Below are 21,361 nucleotides of genomic sequence, written 5' to 3' on the forward strand. Positions count from 1 at the left end.
TCTGCAGGATCATATCTTTCCTACAACATTTTTTAATAGTACATTGTTAGAGTTGAGGGAGTCTGGCTGCGTCCCAACAGGTTAAAAGAAAGGGGGGTGGGGGGGAACAGGAAATGCCATTTAATGCTGAAATATGTTTCAGCAAATTAAAATGAAAAATTTCTTCTTCAAAAATTTCAAGTGTTTCATTTTGATCAAAAAATGGCTAAATTTTAATGTTGCTAAATCAAAACATAGTAGAGTTCCTTTGTTGTGGTGACCTCTGCATTAAAACTCTTCATTTTTAGTCTGATGTCAAACTGAATGTTAAGGGTTGAGTTTCCCGATTTTGCTGAGTGAAAGGAAACAGTGGTACAGCTGAAGCCCATTCCAGCTCCCACCCATCAGCGTTTTGCACTGCTTCTCTGGTGCCCGTACAGCTGGGAATCACAACCAGAAAAGTGACTTCCCGGGACGAAGCTGAATTCTGAGGGCGTTCCAGTTACGGCAGGGTTTTATTAGAAGAAATGCCTAATAGAGATCCACCTGAGATCACCAAGTCTCTGATAACAGTAACTCTGAAGGGACATCTAATGTCCATCCCTGACTTCTAGTAAGAAAGAGGAATATTCCTTAGATGTGATTAGCGACTTGAAAGCAGCTTTTTTCTTGCTTTTATTGAATTTATGGGAGTGCAGTACAAAGCAGCATTCATTACTTACTGTTAAATCTAGTACTGACAAGTCATGCATCGCAAATATAATTCATTATCAACTATTATTTAGTAATTCTATATCGTTTTGTTTGCATCTCATCCTGTTTCTTGTATTGATGTCAAATTGTGATACAAAAGATAAATGGAGTTGCTGATCAATGACTAAGATAAATGCTGATATAATCAAAATGGCATAAGAACAGACGATCCATTAAGTAGGGATCACAATGTATGCCAGAAATTAAAATACACAACTGTGAGATGCTTTAGTATCGTGAGAGATTTCAGTGCATCTTTTTACCTTCCATTCTTGTAAGGGAGTCATGAATGAGATGGAGTGCTTCAAAACAGGGGTAAAAATCAGTAGTATTGATAGTAAACAAGAGTATTTATCAAGAAAATAATAATTTTTTGTTTATTAAGATTTTTTTCTTAATGTTGAACTGTTGCAAAAATTTCCTTGTCATCCTGCTGGCCACCTTGCTTTTTCATATTGCATCCTGTGAACTGTCAGTTGACTTATCTTTACATTAATGGGCAGAGCATTATTTATGAGATGCGTTTTCTTCAATTGTATTTGGAAGGTCCCTATCATACAGTCCAATGGCTGCAACTCTTGATTGAATGGTCAGTATTTCTTTATTTGTGTTTTAGTGAGGTAATTAAACCCATTTTGTTCCCCACAGGTTTTGAAAAAAAGACCACATGTATAAACAGTTTTATGTAATATATGTGTGTGTACGCACAGCATTCTTAACGTTAGGCAGTCTTTTTTGAAGATACTGTCTGTTGTCATGGCTTTATACTAAACCTACAAAGACAGGGAATTCAGAATTATTGGCCTGTACTTAATACAGTCAGTGAATTATTATATCTAGGCACAAAGTGGTAAGTAAAGATTTTTAGTCTGATCTCTGAATTTCCTTGTAGCTGTGGGTTTGTCAGACCTTTAACAATACACTAAAGTAGGGGGCGAGGGGCTGTGGTTTAATATGGACTAATGCACATAGCAGAGCTTTTACATTAGTGCTGTTTCTTTCAGTGCATTATAGTGAAATTGTATTTTAAAACCAGGCAAACTATTGATGCTTTTATTGAATGGAATAATTTATTATAGAAATATTTTAGTCTGTTGACATTTCATCATCAAATAACAGTAAACATAATACACATTTCCCATAAGACTGCTCTCGAGAGCCAAATATTTGCCGTTCACTTATTGTAAAAGTAGCATTGTCATAATTAGTCTTTGGGCAAGACAAAAAATAAATGTTTAAAGATGATCTTTTTAACATAGAGAGATAAGTCAGAAATATTCCAAAACAAGTTTGCTCACTACTTCCAATTAATATTTTCAAAACTGGCAGTTACTTTTACAATTCATTGATTTTCTCTTTAGTCATTGAAAAAAGCTAATCAAGCTAAAATATTTATTGTAAATTAAGAGCTTCATATTTAAACTCACCTATCTGATAGTACACTAAAATTGTTGAATTTGTTTCTCTTCTTTTATGGAAAAATCCTAAGAATATCTAATATTTCACTTAGTCCCTTATAAGGTGGCTGCTTGCTCCTCATGTAACTTCTCTTAGACCATTTATATGTCTGAAATGGGGAGAACAGTTAGGTGTCATCATTTAGTATGCCCTTATTTGTCATCAGCCTTCATTGCAATTTTGTTGGCAAGTGCTAGTTAATGCTGAATGAGGACTGTGGTTTAACGGTCTGCTTTTCTGACATAATGCTTTTTGGATTTTTATTTTAGTTGTTGTCTAGATGTTTCACACTACTGCTTTATGTATGTTTTTACGTTTTTGTCTTCACAAAGACTAAATCCACTGTAACAGTATATTCTGTAAACGTTTTTGCATCTCTCATGCCTCTTATTTTTTGTTTAAGTATGCCAGAAACGTGTTATATGAGAAAGATTCTTGGTAGAAGCAGTCTATGGAAGTAGGGGTAGCTCTTTCTTCACGCTTTGAATCTAATTTCTGACACTTTATGGTTCATCCTCACAGTAAATATTTTTGTTCTATAAGTGACCGGACAGGGAAGACAAAGGCACTGAGCGTACACTCTTTTTTTTCTGGAATAACCACCCTCTTTTTTACTTGTTCAGTTGGTAGGTGACCGTAAAGAATATTGCCTATGTGTGTGTCTCTGTAATTCAGTTTTAGACATGCTGAAGCATAAATTCACTAGGTATACAAACACAAAGTTAAGAACTGTAATAAAGTGTGTGCATAAAATGGTGGTTTTGCTGTCACATTTGATTCAGTTGCTATTGCTTTGTTCAGTTTTACTGACAAGTTAAGCTCATTTGTAAGCAAAAATGTTCAGCCCTATTCAGCCATTCTTACTGCGGGCAAGTTTGCTGGAGGTGGCAGGCCTTGCATTATACTCCATTAGTAGGCAGCCCACCTGTCACACTTATCGCTGCCAGAAAGTTGTTTTACAGGTAAAAAATTCTCCACTGAGAATTTTATGCCTTCGGTTACTGTTACGTTTGTTCTGTGCTTTACGAACTGCAGTATCCACATGGAGTTCAATTCTCCAGGTGGTCCCAGGAACCTTTTATGAGCTACCTACATTACAACCAGAACCTTAGGAGGAATCCAGAAACTAGAAGAGTTTTCTTGTCTTTATGTATTTATCTTCCAAGCCTAGAAAAACTTCGCAACTTGTAGATTTTACCTTTGATAAAAATCAGTCAGTCCATTATTATTTATGAAAATTAAATTATTAAGCTATGACTGTGTGAAAATAAACAATGGTTAATATTCATATTGCTCATTTGAAAAGAAGATTCTTTTTAATCCTACCTTTTTTAAAACTCTTTGTCTTTACAGATTCTGAATAACTTTCTGTTATTTTATAAATATACATTGTCTTATACAGACATTTGTCTTTGTTCCTCAGGTTGGGAAAAAGCATTTGAGTCTGTATTTAATTTTGTTAGCAGTGGTGGTATTTCAAATTGCTTGAGAGAGTGATTTGTATTATTAGTTCCATGTACTGCATTTAAAAATGTGTAAGATTTTGCCACCATGTCTAGTACCCAGCTATCATAAACACCATGTCTTATAACCTCTTTGTTAAACTTACCAAGTGGGATTTTAAAATAATTTGAAGTGATTTGGTCTCACTGCCCTCACTGAAAGTTTTTTCTAGACCCAGAGCACTGGTCTCCCTGATGTAGGGGACAATTACCTGACTTTTCAGCCTCTGCTCCCCTGAGCAGGAAAGGCCGAACTCATCTGTTCTTTCCCTTGAGGAGCTGCTCATTTCCCTGGACGTTGCGGTAGCTTTGCTCCCTTTGCTCCGTACCTGGCTATTACATGTCTGTCTTGAATGACCCGTCTAGAGCTTCCAGATGAGGGCAAAACAAGTCTTTAAGGATAGGCAAGATTTCTAGATTTTTACTGAAAATCTTTCTCCCAGCCCTTCATAGGATTATTTTCCCCTTTCCTTAGCTGCATCACTTTGTGAACGTGTAGCAATCAACTGTATTACAGATTGATTCCTTCTTCCTCTGGGAAAGCGGAGGGGAATATAATTTCTGTATTACAGGTTGTATATCTATGTGCAAGTTTGAAAAGAACTGTATCTATATTTTGGGCATGTTACAATAAAATTGCAGATCGTGCGCGTAAGTCATAATAGTTATCGGCAGTAAAAAAGTGGATAACTTGAACACTGTCTAAAATGTTTGGTTTGGTTTCTGGGTCTTTACAACAAATGTTCTAAGATTGATCATGGCTGCCAGACAGTGCTATCAACAAGGCAAAAGTTTTTCTTTACTGTCACCACTTCTGCTCTTTTATTAGATTTTGTTTATTATGTATTTACACAGTAGTGATCCAAATCTAGCATCTGGTTTGGGTTTGTTTTGTTTTCTAAGAAGTGAAATACAGTTTGGGTTCCTCTAACATAAATATTAGACAATGTCCCAACTCCTGCAGTATATAAGCAAGGTACTGTGCAAATGCACAATTGTCCTTAAATGCCCATGGAAAAAGATTACAAATCTATCAGGTTTTATCCATAGTTTTTCATAGTCACGGGACAGACTTTTGTGCAAAGTAAACCGGTGTAAAACCAATCAACTTATTTTACCCTCAATAATAACATGTTGCTGCCTGTATTAGCTCACAGCATGTCACAAGACATTGTTATGTGCTACTCAGATATATTTCATTTATTCCAGAAACTCATCAAGTCACTTCAGTATAAGACTTTTTAAAAAATTAAAAATCACTCAGTACCACAAAGCTCTTTAAAGCCAGATTTCCATAAATTTGCACAATGCTAAATATTGGCAGTGTTAAGCAAATGAGAGCAAGTAAGTACATTAAAGTGGAAACATTACTTAAGCAAATAGAAGCTGTTCTATACTGTTCTGTACCATTTTTATCAAAAATTATAGAAATTATATGTGGTCTGACTTGATTTTTTTTAATTAAAGAACGGTTCAAAAGTGCCTGTAGGCAATCAAGAAATTCTAACTTAATTTTTAATTCTTACTTTTGCTGGTTCAGCTGGAATTGTAGCTCTCTTAATCTCCTGAATTTACCGTTTTTCTGCTGTTGCCATAGTGAAATCAGGTAGAGCAGGCAAAGCTGCACTCTTTCTTCTCTTTGAACTTAACTAAAAATAATGCTTAATCTATTGGTATGGCTTTAGAAATAGCTTTTAAAAATGTTAATGTGGATTTAGCAGTTGTGGAGAGGGAGAAATATACCAGTCTCTGAGTGGAAGTCGTATTTACCCTCATCAGATATACAATACCTGTATGAGCAGCGCAAGGTTTCCTTTACCAGTTCATCCTAGCACTTTAGGCCTAGGAGGCTTGAGGAAGATAATGTCTGTGCCTGCACCCATTCATACATCGTGCTGCCACGTACTTCTGGGGGGAGGAGGAGTATGGGACAGCTGGGTTTTTTGACTGGGTAACTAGTTTTTATAACCAGGACAGAACATGCCATGCTATTTCAAGTGATAATCAGTCAGTCTGGATCTCAGTAGCCTGAAGGGAATAATTGTGCAATTAGAGGAATTCCACACGGCAAAATGGTGCTGCAAAGCTCCAAATCCCACTGTCAATTCATCTCATTCCTCAGGAAGATGGGGTCACACTTGCTGAGTGTATTTATATTGGCAGACAGTAATATGTAATATCTAGCTAAGGTGTATGAGTCTATTGTGCAGAGGCCTACCTGTAAGTCAATTCAGTTATTTAAAACTACATGTAAAAGTTATCTTGAGTGTAGAAATACTAATTTGTAAAAAACATGATGCCTCAAAGGTGCAATGAGAGATTTTCAAATTTTTAGCAAAAGTCAGGGGTTGGTGTGGAGAGATCCTAGAAGCCAAAGGAAATCATTCAAATTGCCTGAATGTTCACTGACTTTTTAATTTAATGAGTTGTGGTTGTTCTCCCTTCTCATTTTTTGACTCTACTTTTTTCTTTTGTTGTTTGGGGTTTTTTGGTGTTTTTTTTTCCTCTCGGGAAACCCTTCTCTTTGCAAGAGTGCTGTAAGCTGAAGGGACTGACAGAAAAAAATATCTTAAGTATGCTTTATTGTCTATATTGGGCTTCCATTACTCAGTTCAAGTTGAGGGTGTCATTCCCATCTTCAACATACTCAGTGATCGGTGCTCAAGGTGGAGCAGATGGAAACCTTATGTCAGAGCCTCTCCTTAAGCTGCATTATGGCTGTTCATGGCAAGTGGATTTGTGTGAAAGACAGCTTTCTTGGGAGGTTCCTGTCAGAGTACAGCAACCGTGGAATTCAGGAACCACTTTTAAGCTCTGTCCTTCATTACATTTTGAACGTATGGCATGCTTGAAAAGTAAATAAGAAACAAAAAACTCCTCTCAAGTTTTAGCTGACAAGGGAGAGGGAAAGACAGCTGCCCACGACAGTTACTAATCTTATCACTTAATGTACTTAATCTGAGCTTTTAGGTGATGTGAGAACCAGAAAACAAGAAGGTAACTGCTCAGGTGGAAGTTAGTCAAGTCTCAGGTTGGTAAAACTGGTTGGCATTTGGCTGTTTACAATGATCCAAGCTACGTCTTTGCAAGCTTAATTTACTTTTGGAGGGAAAAGCTATATTTCACTAATTTTCTTCTTGTTATTACATTTCTTTCTTATTAGTTTTGCTTTTGTCATAAAGAGAGCAGAACTGAATAGGACTAGCAGCTCAATAACTCATGTTTTTTCGGTTTCATTTAAAAAGAGACTGCTGGTGCTGTCTTTAATGCCTTTAGAGGGCTGCCAACCAACAATATTCTTTTATAAAATACAGTGCATGTAAGATAAAACTAAGGCAAACAGTTAAGGCAAAAAGATGATTCAGTACCAGAAGTTTTATGTTTAATGGACATTTTCTTCTTTTGTGTTTTCTTAAAATGTTTAAAATATCTAGCAATTATGGTTACCAGACAGCGAAACCAGCAAAAAATGAGAAAAATCCTTGTCACACACATAATGTTAATATTGCAACATTTTTCATGGGTTTTATTAATATCTTGCCCACTGATGATGCCAGACTCCCATTTTTAATACAGTAGTTTTTATGGTGTCTTCCAATTTAATAGTATAACTGTGTATATTACACTGACTGTTTGGAAAAACAAACAAAACAAATGATCACTCTCAATTTGTCTGGAACTTGTCTGAAAGGATTTTGCTATATTTAATACAGAGACCTTGTGGCTATTTGGATAGTAACCTTCATACCATCTTTAGGAACAGCTGACATAAATGCCGTATATAGAGTGACTTGACACAAGAACAATCTAGCAATGGCATGGCAAAGATCAATTAAAAAAAAAACCAAAACACCACCACGGGAATATGGAGTCCAATTTGTCTTCCACCATTTTCAACATATTATTATATGAGGGAAAATATTCCTACTACTGTGATTTTGTCATGTTGCTGACTTCTGACTCAATTCTCATCAGACATGAGTTGTGATATGTCACTGACTACCTCGACTAATTTGCTATTGCTTTCAGACCTTCCTCTGATTCTTCTTCTCCCTCCCTCTAGGCTTGGTTACATGGCAATGTACATTTGTATATCATCCTTTTGAACAGAATTCTGTACCTTAATGGTGAACCTGGAAAGGTTCCGTGCATAGTAAGTTGAAATTAAATTGTTTCTAGTGGTGGTATATACTAAGAAAGACCACATAACTTGTAAATAAATCTAAACAGCTTTATGAATTTTTCAGAAGGTATATGCAGTGTTTGACTGATAGATACAAATAAAGAATGTGTGTGTGTATATATATATATATATATATATAGTGAAGGAGACAGAAGGCAAAAAACTGTTCCTTATGGAAAAGGAAAGCAGGTTTCTTTGCACGTTCCCAGTTTTGCACTTACTTGATCTAATAATGAATGTAACAATTCTGCAAATTGCCTTGATGGTCTTCTAAAGTCTCTACCTAAAACCATGTGAAATGTTCTTGTAGTCTTCTGAGAGAGCGGATATTTTGCAAGTGATACAACTTGCTACTTAAGACATAGCCCAGGATGCACTCTTTGTCCAAATAACAGACAACAAGTAAAAACTAAGTTATTTTTCAATATGAAGTAGGGCAGGGCCAGATTGGGTTGTATAGATACTGGGTGTATGTATCAACTGGGAGACAAGCTGAAGAGCCTCAGGCATCACACCCAAGTGATAGATTTGTAATGAAAAGAGTGAACGCCAGGCACAAGTACAGCTCGCCAGCAGATTCCAAAGTCAGCAACAATATTCCAGGTTGGAGGAGGTGTTTGCTTTCCTTCTGGGTGGACATCAGGTGCCACAGTAATGTGCAACAGACATAGTACTTTCTTTTTCATCTGTTCCCTCCTTAATATGGATAGGAGACTCGCACTTTGAGAGACAGTAAATTTAAGTACAGCATCACACATAAAATATTTCTGCCTGTCAATTATGCACAATAGTGTGTTTGGCAGTTAACTGCTAAGCAACGTTGTGTGAAGGTACTCAGTGTGATTTACTATCAGTCTTGGACTAATTCTGTGATCTGGGAAGTTGGAAGCCCAAATGAGCTGTCCTCCATTTGTTAATTCATCTGTTACATTGTTTGTTTTATTGTATATTTGTGTATAAGGATTTGGAGATACCGAATTGTCTAATAATTCATTCAAAGTGTCTTGAGGTAGCTTTAATGTTGGTTCCAAGATTTATACTTGGCAAATGCTAAACACACAGCTATATAGTGCATTTATTTATCAACATTTTTGCTATCAAAAATTGCTGAACAACTTTCCTATTAGTTTGGTTCTATTTTACAATAATTATTAAACAAAAATCAAATGCCATGAGAGCAGTTCTGCTTCCTCTGTTAAATGCACTTTTGGCATTTCCTATCGCTCTGGCAAGTCCTGTCACCAGATAAACAGCTGCACAGAAAGAAAGGATTGCTGCAAACTATGAGGCACTCACAGATTATTCAGATATCATCTTGCACTGGCCTTAGGATGGCCTGTTACTTCCAGCCCTAAAAATAAACAACTATTAATCAGCTAATGGCAACATGAGTTGACCAGCACTTGTGGCTGCCTGGACCTCAATCTAACTGTACTCAAAAGCTTTTCTCATGTTTTCTATCACCTGGGATAAGAGGTAGTTTGCAGCCAAGCATTCCTTTGGGAGGACTGATGTGAATATAACAAAATGTTTGAAATAAGCTCAGTAACTTCTCTCAACACTGATCCACAGCTTCAAATGTGCAGAATCCAACAATAGCGGCTTTGCATCGACTCTCTCTGGAGAGTGAACTAATGGCTTAAGGTTTTCTCAGGGAAACTGAGTAACAAGCAAGGACCTCAGGAAGCACCATTCTCTGTCTGGGTTTAATCAGAAAGCATCGCTTCCAGCCACAATCTATGGAATAATTCTGTAATGCAAACACCCCCTTTTCAAAGGATAGCAACGCTCTTGCATTGTCTTCACTGATCAATACAAGTAGCACAACTTAAACAGAAGTAGCATAGCTTTAGTAATCTAGTCGTCAAAGTGCACATTGCAGGGTGGAAGGTATTGCTGCTTTGAACAGAAAGACATCAATGCACTTGTAGAGGTACAGTGAAACAATATTCTAACCTTGAGTCATAAAAGACAAATATGTAAATGCAACAGCTAATACAGAGTAGTAGATTATCTCCATCAGAAAAGAATTTATTACACTTCTTGGGGGGGAAAAAAAGTGTAGAAAGCTTTCTTATATTGTACATTCAGATTGAGATTTTTTGGTTGAGCTTCTTTTGCTTAGTTATGCCCATCATCCAGGGTGCCTGAAGTCACTTTGCCCTGTATTGACATGGTTAAGTGATTTCAAGCAAACTTGGACCTATCTGCAAATTACCAAGTAAGGTACCTGGAACACTGTCTGTTACCTCTTTTAGATAGATACTAGAACTGACTTCCCAGGCAGCTAAAATGCATTCATTTCCAAAATGCACACCCAAGTGATGACCACTAAAACCAGCAACAACTTTGGCCATAATTTCCAATTCTTGTCTAAAATGTTGGTGTGAGTACCGTGTTAATTTTCAGTACCTCAGCCCAGTCCTGCAGTGCAGGCATAAGGGGCACCTTATAGTCTCTGTTTACAGCACAAAACCTTACAGTCAGATGTGCAAAGCGTTCACCTGATTTTGAAAAAAGAAAAGTTTTGCATTAAGTACACACAGGCACTTTGAAAGATGAACATCTGGAATGCTATTAATAAACAACAAAATCATATGTTTCAATAGAAAGTAGGACATGAACCAACAAAACTTGAGAAATTCAAAGTTCACTCAAGGCTCTCATCTTACTGACAAGCTGCCTTGAGCCAGTATGTGTTTTCTTTCTCACTCACTGCATCAGTCTTCACTTAGAAAGCCTTGATCCTTGTAAATCAGTGTAACCTTAATGTTATTTAATCATAGCTTTCAAAAGTTAATTTCCATGAGAACTATATTTTTTAAAAACCCTAACTTGTCATTGAGGATTATAAAAATCCTTTATTTGCCTGGAGAACAGTACTCAGATCTCAATGAATAAGTGTAAGTGAATAATGTGTTTCGACAGTTTGTATATTAAAAATGTATTATGCAGCTAAAAGTTATATTGTATTTACAATATTTTAATGACAGTGACTTGCACAGATTCTGGTGCATCTAATAATATGCGTTTAAAAATTGTGCTGTGCAAAATTCTAAAATATTTTAAACTGTCTTTTATATCCACATAAATATCACTTGACTTCTTTCTGTTTCTCCAAATGCCGAAAGCAATTAAATCATATTATAAGCCTGATAAAATGCTGGTAATTGATTGATGCCTTAACAGCCTCATTGCAGAAATAAAAATACAACTAATATTAAATTAAAAAATATATATATCATTAAGATTTAGTTATATCCAAGAGAGGTGAGACTATAGAGACAGAGGCCCGATATTAGTTTTCATCCATCTTTTTTTCACCTGACAACTCCAACTTCCACGTCAACTGCATATATAATAACATCAATATCTGGCATTCATGGAAATGCCTACCTTTCTCAGCCCGAAAGAAATTCCCACTTTTGAGTCAAAACCTCCTTGGAAATGGGAGTCTCATACAATATTAATAGACTTTAATTTTTTTCCTTGTCTTCACTGGAAGTAAGTTTTCCCCCAACTACTGTGGTAACATCAAAGCTTAAAGCAGATTAGGTTTTACTTGCTTAATTTTACCTTAAGCAGCATAAACTGGATGCCTGGATCCTTAAGACATAATATGCTGCTAACTTCTCTGTTTGAGGCTTGATATAGTGCTTACTAGTTTCCTGTTATCTTTAAAAGTATGTCACCAGGACTTTTTAAACTTTGCCAGCAAATATATTTTTCTGTAGTTGCTAGTGGAGGAAGACAATATTAAGTAGCTTAAGGGTGTTGGGCCCCAAAATATTGTAGCCTTCTGAGTTACAGGTTCAGAATCAGATTTTTAAAGTAAAAAAAAAAATCATTCAGTTACTTGATTTTACTAAGTACTGGGTTTTTTTTTTTCTTTCTTTTGACCAGATTTGGTGAAGTCAAATAAATAAGGTGCTGTGTAATGCCTGGAAGGCATCTTTTGTTTAAATCAGCATGTGTGTGTGTCACTGGCTCACAAAAGTGTGTGGAGGATTGAAAAAGTGACGTGGATAATAAACCCCACAGTTATCTTTAAATTGCATTCAGAGTTTTTAAAAGGCACTGTCTTTATGCACAAGTGCTCTTATTTGAGTTTAAAACTCTATATAAATGAACAGTAGCAGAAATACTACCCTGCTATAAACTATTCTGAACTAGGCTTCTAGTAGCTGTTTAAATGGAAAAATTTCTTGCTAATCAAAGTCAGTTTCTGAGCAGTGGCTATTAAATGTTTGCCAAGATATATAGTGCTGTGTCATCAGCAGTAGTTAAGTGGTCTAGACGTAAGGAAGTTGGCTGGCTGATGCCAATTGACCTTACTTGAAAATGTGGTCGCAGTTGTTGCCTACTAGCCGGGCTCTGCCAATATCTAAATTCCCTCCACTGACACAAATGAGACTTCTACAAGTATGCTAAAATAAAGTTGTGAGTCTCTAAACAGTAAACTTATTAGATATTATCGGAGGTTTTAATTATTATATCTTCAGGGTTTATTAGTACTACATAACAACTGTGATTCTCAGGAACCATATTAAATTGTCTCAGAATTTAATAATTTATTTGTGAGTTTTTTGTCATTTCCTTTTCCCAGGAAATAAGTAGTGATGTGCAAGTGGTAATGCTCTAGTATTCTTGATGTTTAAAAAGAAAAACAGGGAAACAAAGTCAGATTTTTTGTGGACACTATTGATGATCTGAAGTTAAAAAGCGAGGGACCAGAATGTGGTCCTTCGAAGACACATTCATATGTCACCTTCAAAATTAAAACCACCATCCAGGTAGACTGTTATGCTTTTGTACAACATGAATACTCAGCTGGATCTGTTTGATAAAATATTTGCTTAAATACATGCACATTAGAAATAATAATTCATATGCCAGCATTTCATTATGAGAGTCTCTTGGAATTGAAATTATTTACATTATGCTGAGATGCATCTATAACAAATAGACTAAGAATAAATAAAGTGAACATTTACTTTAAAACAATTGCAAGATGTTTTACATTTCTGCTCAGTATCGAGCAGTGTGTTGAAAATGCATTTTTCATAAAACCACATGCAAGGCTTTTTGATGGTGAAAAAATCCACTCGTAACAGCCACATGTCTAGGCAAATCCTTAGAAGCCAGTACGGACCCCACACAGACATTCCAGAAGAAAAGACATAGTAGTTTCTCTTGAAGTGAAGTAGAATATGTGTGAGCCTACTAGGCCACTTTGATAAATAAATAAGAGTCTTTTTTCTTTTCTAGCACAAAACTGGTTCAACTGGAGGGCAAGTTAAACCCAGATTCAGATTTTACTTAGGTTTTTCTTTCTGTTTTCTTTCTTAAGTGATCCCTTGGCTTATATGATGATACAATTTGTTTTTTTTAAAAAAAAGAAACATTTGGCTTTGAGTTATTTGAATTTTACCTTCCTGGCTTTTCAGCATATCTTTGTTACACTCCTTTCCAAGAACAAAACCCAGTGTCCCATCATTATCTCTATACAAATCTATACTCCTCTAACTGAGGGTTGTGTTTCAAAATTGGTGTCATTGAACTAGTACAAAAGTTCCTCTGAACACTCTTAAATTAGAACAAAGCTGACTTTTTTAGAGTAGTAGGATCAGGCTTAGGTTTTATTTCAAGCACTGTTGAGCCTGTAACTATATTTAACAATACTCAAACTTATCTTTTATATTTATACTCAAACTTATATCCAGCATCTATCTCAAATCCTTTGGTTGATTCTTTGAATGACATCGTCTGCTACCTTTAGTATTTAAGACTAAATTTAGTCTTCTGTATCAAGCCTAAATTAGGCCTAAACTAATCCATGGGCTATTGGCACTCTGGCCCCACGCCGAAGTGCAGCTGGATTGGCTTTGACTACCTTGTAGTCACAACTTCTAATGTCAAAACTAGACAGTGACTAAACCAGGCTTTATATGATGGTAGCTACATGTTGATTTTTAAGTAAACTGATACAACCTGTGGACAATTTTCACTTGCTGTATTTATTGTATTCTGAAGGAAGCTTGCCTCTATATTTCCTGTTTATTCTATTTTTACTGCATGGAATCAACCGAATTTTAGTTACTTGGATTTCTTTTCAGCTTTAAAAAGAACCTCCATATAAAAGTAAAGTTCTAGAAGTAGTAGTTTCACTGGAATAGGTAAGGCTATAGTTCTGTATAACTTTTGAGCATTTTCCTTCACACCTAAGCTTTTCAGGAGAAGAATTAAAGATGGGAGGAAAAAATACAAGTTATGCACATTTTTAGGGATTTATACCATTTTTCTGAACAAAATCCATAAGAGTCCATAGTTTGTTACATTGTAAGCTCGATTTTTGTTTTGAGCTTAAACTTTCTCTTCCATATGAAATGGGATAACCTGGCCTATATTGCATACCATATCTATATAGTTTAAGAACCATTTGGTATTTCCGAAATTATTTTCTTCTCCTCAGTGCTACTAAATGAGTCCTCTTTCCACAGAAATACTGAGTAAGCATTCTGTCATTTTAGTTTATTCTCCCGTGTAAACCAGGCTTAGTCACTAACTTGTCGAATGTTCTGATTGAGGCAGAAATAAATTTGTAGCTTTATTTTGTAATTCACGGCACTGAATTTCATTCTTCATGGTGTCATATCTGTACTTTGGAAGGAGTCAAATTAAAAAAGATAGTTCTCATTTCTAGGCTACACTTCCCTACCTCATCCCCTTACACAAAAAGGTTAAGTGTCTTTTCAGATTAAGGCAGCAGTAATTAACCAGTGGCATTGTTTGTGATTTGCCAACTCTGGGCGTTAATGAGAGAGAAATTAGCACTTAGCAGCAGGAGTTCCTGATAGTCAGTGGCAAATGCTTAATGTGCCAACAAGTTAATTTTGGTCGTAACTACTGCACTTAAGTGTTTTTAAACAGAAGTATGGTATGTTTTTTTATGTGATCATACATATGGGCTATGTGATATAGAGCTATAACAGAAGGAATGACACCATATAGTAGTGCAACCTAGGCAGCAGAGGGCAAATAGTTTTGCTATAATAACATAGTCGAAAGCATGATTGATGGATGTTTTCATGCTAAAGATGTACTTGCTCCTGCAATTAACACTATGCAGATGTTCTTGTATATAATTTTTATCATCAGATTTGGCATTTCTGAACATAATTTTTAAGCACAAAATATTCCTGAAAAATTGTGCTTGAGCTGTGATGATTTGCTAGAAAGACGTAAATTAGCCTTTTGAGGAGTCTCGAAATATTAATTTTATTAAAAATTACGATTTCAAAAAAATAACAAATGACTTAAGCACAGTGCCCCATGTGTTTTTATGGTGGCCAGGGGATTCACACTGCCACACGGAGCAAAATGAGCCCCGCAAAACCTGGGCTGAGCAGCTGCTCATTAGCATCGAGATTCTACCTGGCACAAGCACTCGTAATGAGTAGGTACTTGTGTACATTTCTTAGCTTCTGCCTCGCATAAAGTCGCCCATTAGAAATGTAGGGTCTGCTCCCTATCATCTGGGCATTGTGGCTTTTAAAATAACTTTGGTTAGTAAATAAGTGTATCCCCACTCAATTACCCCTTTTATGTGTTTGGCTGATGTGGGAACAGATACGCAGTGTGTGAAATAGCAGGAGCAGGCCCGTCCTGTTTCTGCACTTGGCTGCCTGTCAGGGAGGCAGCAGCATCAGCCCTTGGCTTCACTCACCCTTTGCTCCTCGCTACTGCTGGGCCAGCTGGCCCCTGTGTTACGGGGAGGTCGTGCACTTCTTGACCCCACATGAACTTAAGCGAAGGAAAACGGAGAGAAGCCCTTAGAAACAACAGAGGCTGAAGTTGTTGACCAGCCAGAGAAAACGTAGGAATTGGGTGTAGGCAGCATCATGCTTCCTTATGAGCCACTTTTTGGTCTGTGCTTTATTCAATGCGAAACGTGTTTGAATACGTTGGCTAGTATAACTAGATTTGTCAGAGTTTTAACCTTTCCACTTTCAAATATCATTTTGCTGTTGCAAAAAGCACATTTGCAGCTATGCTGAGGGATAATTTATTTTGCCACTAAACTGCGGCCACTTCTAGGTTGAAGAGTAGTAGCCATAAACCGAAATGTTACAAGGCTATGCAGCAGTCTTGGGCACAAGACTACCGTGTCTAATAGAAACTGCAGGAGGAAGCCACAGGGGTTTCTTCTTCCTTTGATGCCTGTTCCATTACATAAGCACATCAAATAGAGTTTTCCCTCCGTTGTTGGAAAGAAACCACCCTAATGAAGCCAGTCTGGCACTACCCACAGGTCTAAGTGCTTGTATTGTCTGCTAAATGGACATTTAGGTTGCTGTGCATCCCCCCACCACATTTTTATTATAATTAAACATTAACAAAAATTACCTACCATATTGGTTGAGTCCTGAGCACGGTTCTGCATATAAACCATTACATGACATTTTATTGAACTTTTTCTTGTACAGACGGTATCTAACAGCTCATCCTGCACTGTTGTTTTTGGCAAGTTCACTACAGCATATAATAAATCAAGGAAAGAAAAAGCTTTTTGGCCTAATGTTGTACAGACTGCTGTAATGTTAGACTACAGAAAGCAGTTCTGTTTTTAGACATCCTTTTGCTAACCCAACATTCATAATTTATGATTTCACTGTAAAATTCCTGCAACACTACACCAAAAGTAGTGCTGCCCTTTAATTAAGTGCTCTCAGTAGGAAAAACGTGAAGCTGATGTGCAAAACATATCGCAGTACACAGTGATTGATAGTGATTACTTCTTTATGAACCCAGCCTGAAGGTCTGAACTTCCTGATGGGTAAAATAGTCCATGGGGCTACTTCCTGAGATTGCCTGGTGGGGATCAGACAGAGTTAGCAATATCTGAGGAATCCCTGAGGCACATTTCAGAGACATAGCAGCAGAAACTTTCTTTCTGACTTGTCGTTTACATTAATATTTACCTGAATAATAGCACATTGTAGAAATTATATTTTAAGGATTCATTGTTATCTTCATGGTATTATAATTTGCATGAACCTGGACTTGCATAAGCCCCTGTATTTTTAATCCGAAGCTGAGAAAGCAGAGTGCAGGGCAAGAGAGACTTCTGTATGTATCAGAATTACTAAATGTTATGTAATATTTAAGGCATAGGTCTTTTATTACTAATATGTGCAAAGTATTCAAAAGAAAAAGAAAACTTATGTGGATTTTTTGAGTCTCTAAATAGCATTTTTGTTGATGGAATCAGGTATTAATGACATATATCAATTCAACATTGATTAAAATTTAAAAACTAAACGGAGGTCTAATACCCGCTACAATTTTGCCATGAAATTAACAGATTTACTTGTTTTGGAATTGCAGAGGTGGGGAATTAAAGTTCACCTAGCACAGTCACGTAAGTTCATTTTCCTTTTTCCTTGATAGATTTGGCCCTGGATTAGTCATCTACTGGTATGGATTTATTGAAGAGCTGGACTGCCATCGTGAACGTGGTATCCTGCTAAAAGACTGCTTTCCTACTGACATTGTGACTCTGCGACACAGCATGGCTCAGTGCTGATGCTGGGAGGAAGAGGTAAATCCGGAAGCAATTTTACTTTCCTGCGGTGTAAACTAATGGCAGCATCTGCCCTGAACTTCAGCTGAACTCCTGCCGCCCGGCCTCACGCTACTGCCTCTTTACACAAACATATCAAGAGTTTCTGTTTTGCTTCAGACCTCTGTTGTGATCAGCCAAAAAAGACAGACACAACCCACTCATTATCAGCATTTCTGTCTCTGTCAAACAGCTAGTTTCTAGATACTCATAATCTTCCTTCCTTCCGGATGGCTTCTTCTAGCGTTCTAAACAAAAAATGCAGAGGCTGAAAGGTGCAACTTTCGGTTCTTACGCCTGTTACAGAGTCACCTTTAAACATAAGGAGCTTTTTTATGGTTTCGCTCACAAGTTTATTCAATGCTAGTGATTCGACTGAAACACCTACATTGATGTGGAAAATTAGTAGAGACTGTTATTCTGGGGCTTAAAACAATATAATGCGTAGCTCATAAAGCCCAAGTGGTAAGACAGGATCATGTAAGTTCTGACTGTTACAGTAAATAGCTAGATTTTGAGAGAATAATTGGTATATGTGTTTCATCACTCTCTGATTGCTAAAGTCAACAATGGAATCCCAAGTTAACAGCTAAAAATAATCTTAAGTTAGGGGACCTTTTTCGGGGGGTGGGAAAGTGAAGAGCAAGGATTTATGTATATAAGCCTGTGAAGTTTGGGGGTAGTTTTGTGAGTTTTTCAAAAAGTAGTTTAATGACTCAAAAATAACTTGTGTTTCGTCTTTACCTCCCCACTCCCTGGGGAATCTATACCTAGGAATTTTTCTGTTGACTGGCTTTAAGGAAGGAATCTGTCTTGACCCCTGTAGGTACTGTAACATGCAATTTTCTGGCATACTGAAGTCCGAAAGAACGATGTGTGTGAGCTCTCTATGTGGGTTACTTCTGAAGAAGATTACCATCCTAGTGCTCAAGAAGGGGAGTTAAAAAAAAAAAGATAAAACAGTGCTACATACTGGATCAGTTCCACAGGACAAATAAAGCACACAAATGGGCATAAGTTTCCTGTGTACTTACGTATTCTTGTCAGAGCATTGTTTTTCGCTTATTGGAACCCCTGAGATCAGAGGTATGTTGAGGTGGGTGTTCATCCTCCTTGAAGTTTTGAGGAGTTCAATCTCATTCTACTTCCATCCTCATCGCCACTCGGGGCAGTACTGGTCCTCAGGTTTGTGCTCTCGATTAGAAGTTTCTTTATGATAGCAGTTCATTGGGCTTGACACTCATTAATACTCTTTTCTTTGCTAACTGGCTTTTGGGAGAGAACAAAATATTTTTAAAAGTGAATGAGAGTTTTGCGTGTATGCTCACCATGTTCAGATTTTCAGAGAGGTTAAGCAGAGGTACAGATTCTGTTGTAGAATTAAAGGTGTGGTAACAGTCTCCCTAAAGCACAAGTTGATAACCTCTTCCATAAGGAAAGGGTCTTTAAAACATCACGGTGCATATTCATGATCTTTTTTTAGCTGAGGTGGTACTTCGTGTGCCCGTATGGTTTCAAAAATCACATGCAGACATTTTACACTCTTGCCTTGAGTTAAAAGAAAGGGTATTAATCCTATTCCCTTTTTCAGCTATGGTTTTCAGATGTATACAGAGTGTTTTTATTTAGAATTTTTAGTCCTGGCTTTAACAATTTATTTTAAGCTTCAGCCAGGAGTTTGTCATTCTGACTAATCTTTAAATTTTCAGGAAAAAATATTTTTAGTCATCCTGGTACTCTGTCCCTCCCTGCAAAGGTAAGCTAGTATAGCTCCACTACGGTGAGTTATTGCTGCACAGAGATTATTTTCTTGGGTTTGAGTGTGTTACAATGGAAAGATTTATTTAAAAAAAAAAATATTCAAATACCTGTAACTCATTCATGTTCATGTTATTGTGCTTAGTTTATTTTACCTGACGAGCTTTAAGGATCTGTCCATTAAGATACACAGAAGCAATCTGTGAAGTGTACCTGCCCGATGCTACACAGAAGCTGCGTTTAGGATGTTGCTGCCCCTGGGAATTTTAACTGTGGTTTAGGTTAGGGGAATGTGTAAAATCAAGAAGAAAATAAAAAAATAAGAAATAACTGTATGTTATTCTAGTACAAAATTCAGAAGTAATGGTTGTCTGAGTGAAATAGGTTTTAAGGGCAAACTGAATTTGTTTTAGCTAGCGCATATGCTTTCTGTTGTATGAAATCATTTAAATCAGCTTTTACATGATGCACTAATGCTGCTTTTTCTTTTTGAATAAATTAAATTTATCTGCACAGATGTTGAAAATTCTGCTCAATCTCCATCAAAGCTTTGCTTTATTTGTTTTTACATTAAACAAATTTATGTGGGGACACACAGATAAATCAGGTTAGGTTTGTATTTGTTTATTTATTCCTCTACCTAATGCTGTGACATAACAGGTTGGAAAGCAGTACAGCTGTCTTTAATCAAAGCTTTGACCTCATCTTTATGTATTGGCCCCTTTAAGAATCTTTGTGTTAGGACAAAATAAGCCACAAAAGTGTACATACTATACTAATTTCATTGCATGTGATTGAAAAAGCTTTGCCACTATGAAAATTACAGTGTCACTATTTTAAATATCGAAAGCAGAACATTAAAAAAAATAAGACTTTGTTATTCCTACTTACATCTTGCAAAAACCTCTCATTTTTGTATTGTCTCTTTTTGTCATATGTAAACATCAACTTTACTATTAAAGAGATGAGACTACTGTTTGTTTGTTGGTTGGTTGTTGTTTGATTTGTTTTTTTAAAAAACAATGCTGCAGTTATTAGAACCTTAACATTAAAGCCAAATCCAGTTCTATGGAGTATTCTGTAGGAGTGTGCTAATGAATTATGCCAAGCCAGAAAACAGAAGTGTGCATAAAACTGAATGATGTTCTCACTGGCGTATATAAACTTGCCAAGCATCTGCTCTTACAAGCACTGTAATAAGGCCTGTTCTGAGCTTTAGAAATTCATGTAATTTTGTTGAACAGGGAAGTAAAACTTCCTCGTATAGGAGGAACAGCACAGTCGTGGGTCACACTCTAGTACCAAAAAAGAAAAAACTTTACCATTCCAGTATTCTGGGGACTCATTATTGCTGTGACTTTAATAATCTTCCCCTAAAGCTAGCTCAGAGTAGAATAAAATTTCTGCTCTAAAGCTGAAGAAAAAGGACCAAATGTCTTACTGTGCTTACCTCGTTACTATTTTATCACATTAGTATAATAGTACTCATAAATCATGAAGGATTTTCATCCTATTTTGTTATATTCATTCATTCAAAAAGTCATTCCTTCCTGGTACTTTCGGATTTCTCTACCATATAGACTACTACAGCTCTTTCCATTTGCCTTTATGTCCTCCCCTTTTAATTTTTTTAACAATGTCTCATTTATTTATTCAGTATTCTCCCATTTGACCTTGTTTCCCCTCTGAAAATTCTGTCCTGTGTTTTCTGCTGCCTGCTTCTGTTTCCAGTGCTACATCTGAAGAGTGCTGTGTCCAGTTCTGTATGCATTTGGACTGTCCCACCATCTCAAGCAGTTTTGCTCTTACTCTAATTTAAATAGGAGGTTCAGGTACCAGGCAGACTGTCCTCAAATTTCCACACTGCCTTGTAACGTTTAAGCGTTGTGGTGCTCTCCTTCATTCTCTTGGTTTGAAACACAGGTCATTTCTGCAGGCTGGAAATGTTGACACAGCAGAGCTCTTGCACAGCGTAGTCACTCCTGTAGTTGTACAAAGGACTAAGAGTGCATCTGTGCTACTAGGCAAGAGGCATTGCCAGTATTAGGAATTTAGCTGTTGCAGCCATCTCTTTCATTAAGGACACTTACTGCCTGCAAGTTCATG

The 21,361-nt window shown here is 36.7% G+C and overlaps 1 protein-coding gene across 3 annotated transcripts in view; it reads left to right on the forward strand.

Moving 5' to 3' along the window:
- CDIN1 (CDAN1 interacting nuclease 1) overlaps positions 1–20,233 on the forward strand; it is a 127,329-nt gene extending 107,096 nt beyond the window's left edge. For all 3 annotated transcript variants that reach the window (XM_082059107.1, XM_082059106.1, XM_082059108.1), the window contains 2 exons: positions 17,326–17,476; positions 18,324–20,233. In XM_082059107.1, coding sequence (XP_081915233.1) covers positions 17,326–17,461 — 136 coding nt within the window. In that variant the 3' untranslated portion in view covers positions 17,462–17,476; positions 18,324–20,233. The remainder of the gene's footprint in view (positions 1–17,325; positions 17,477–18,323) is intronic.
- The last annotated feature ends 1,128 nt before the right edge of the window (positions 20,234–21,361 follow it).

The sequence above is a fragment of the Streptopelia decaocto genome (genome assembly GCF_964273445.1).
Source record: "Streptopelia decaocto genome assembly, chromosome: 7".
Lineage (NCBI taxonomy): Eukaryota > Metazoa > Chordata > Aves > Columbiformes > Columbidae > Streptopelia > Streptopelia decaocto.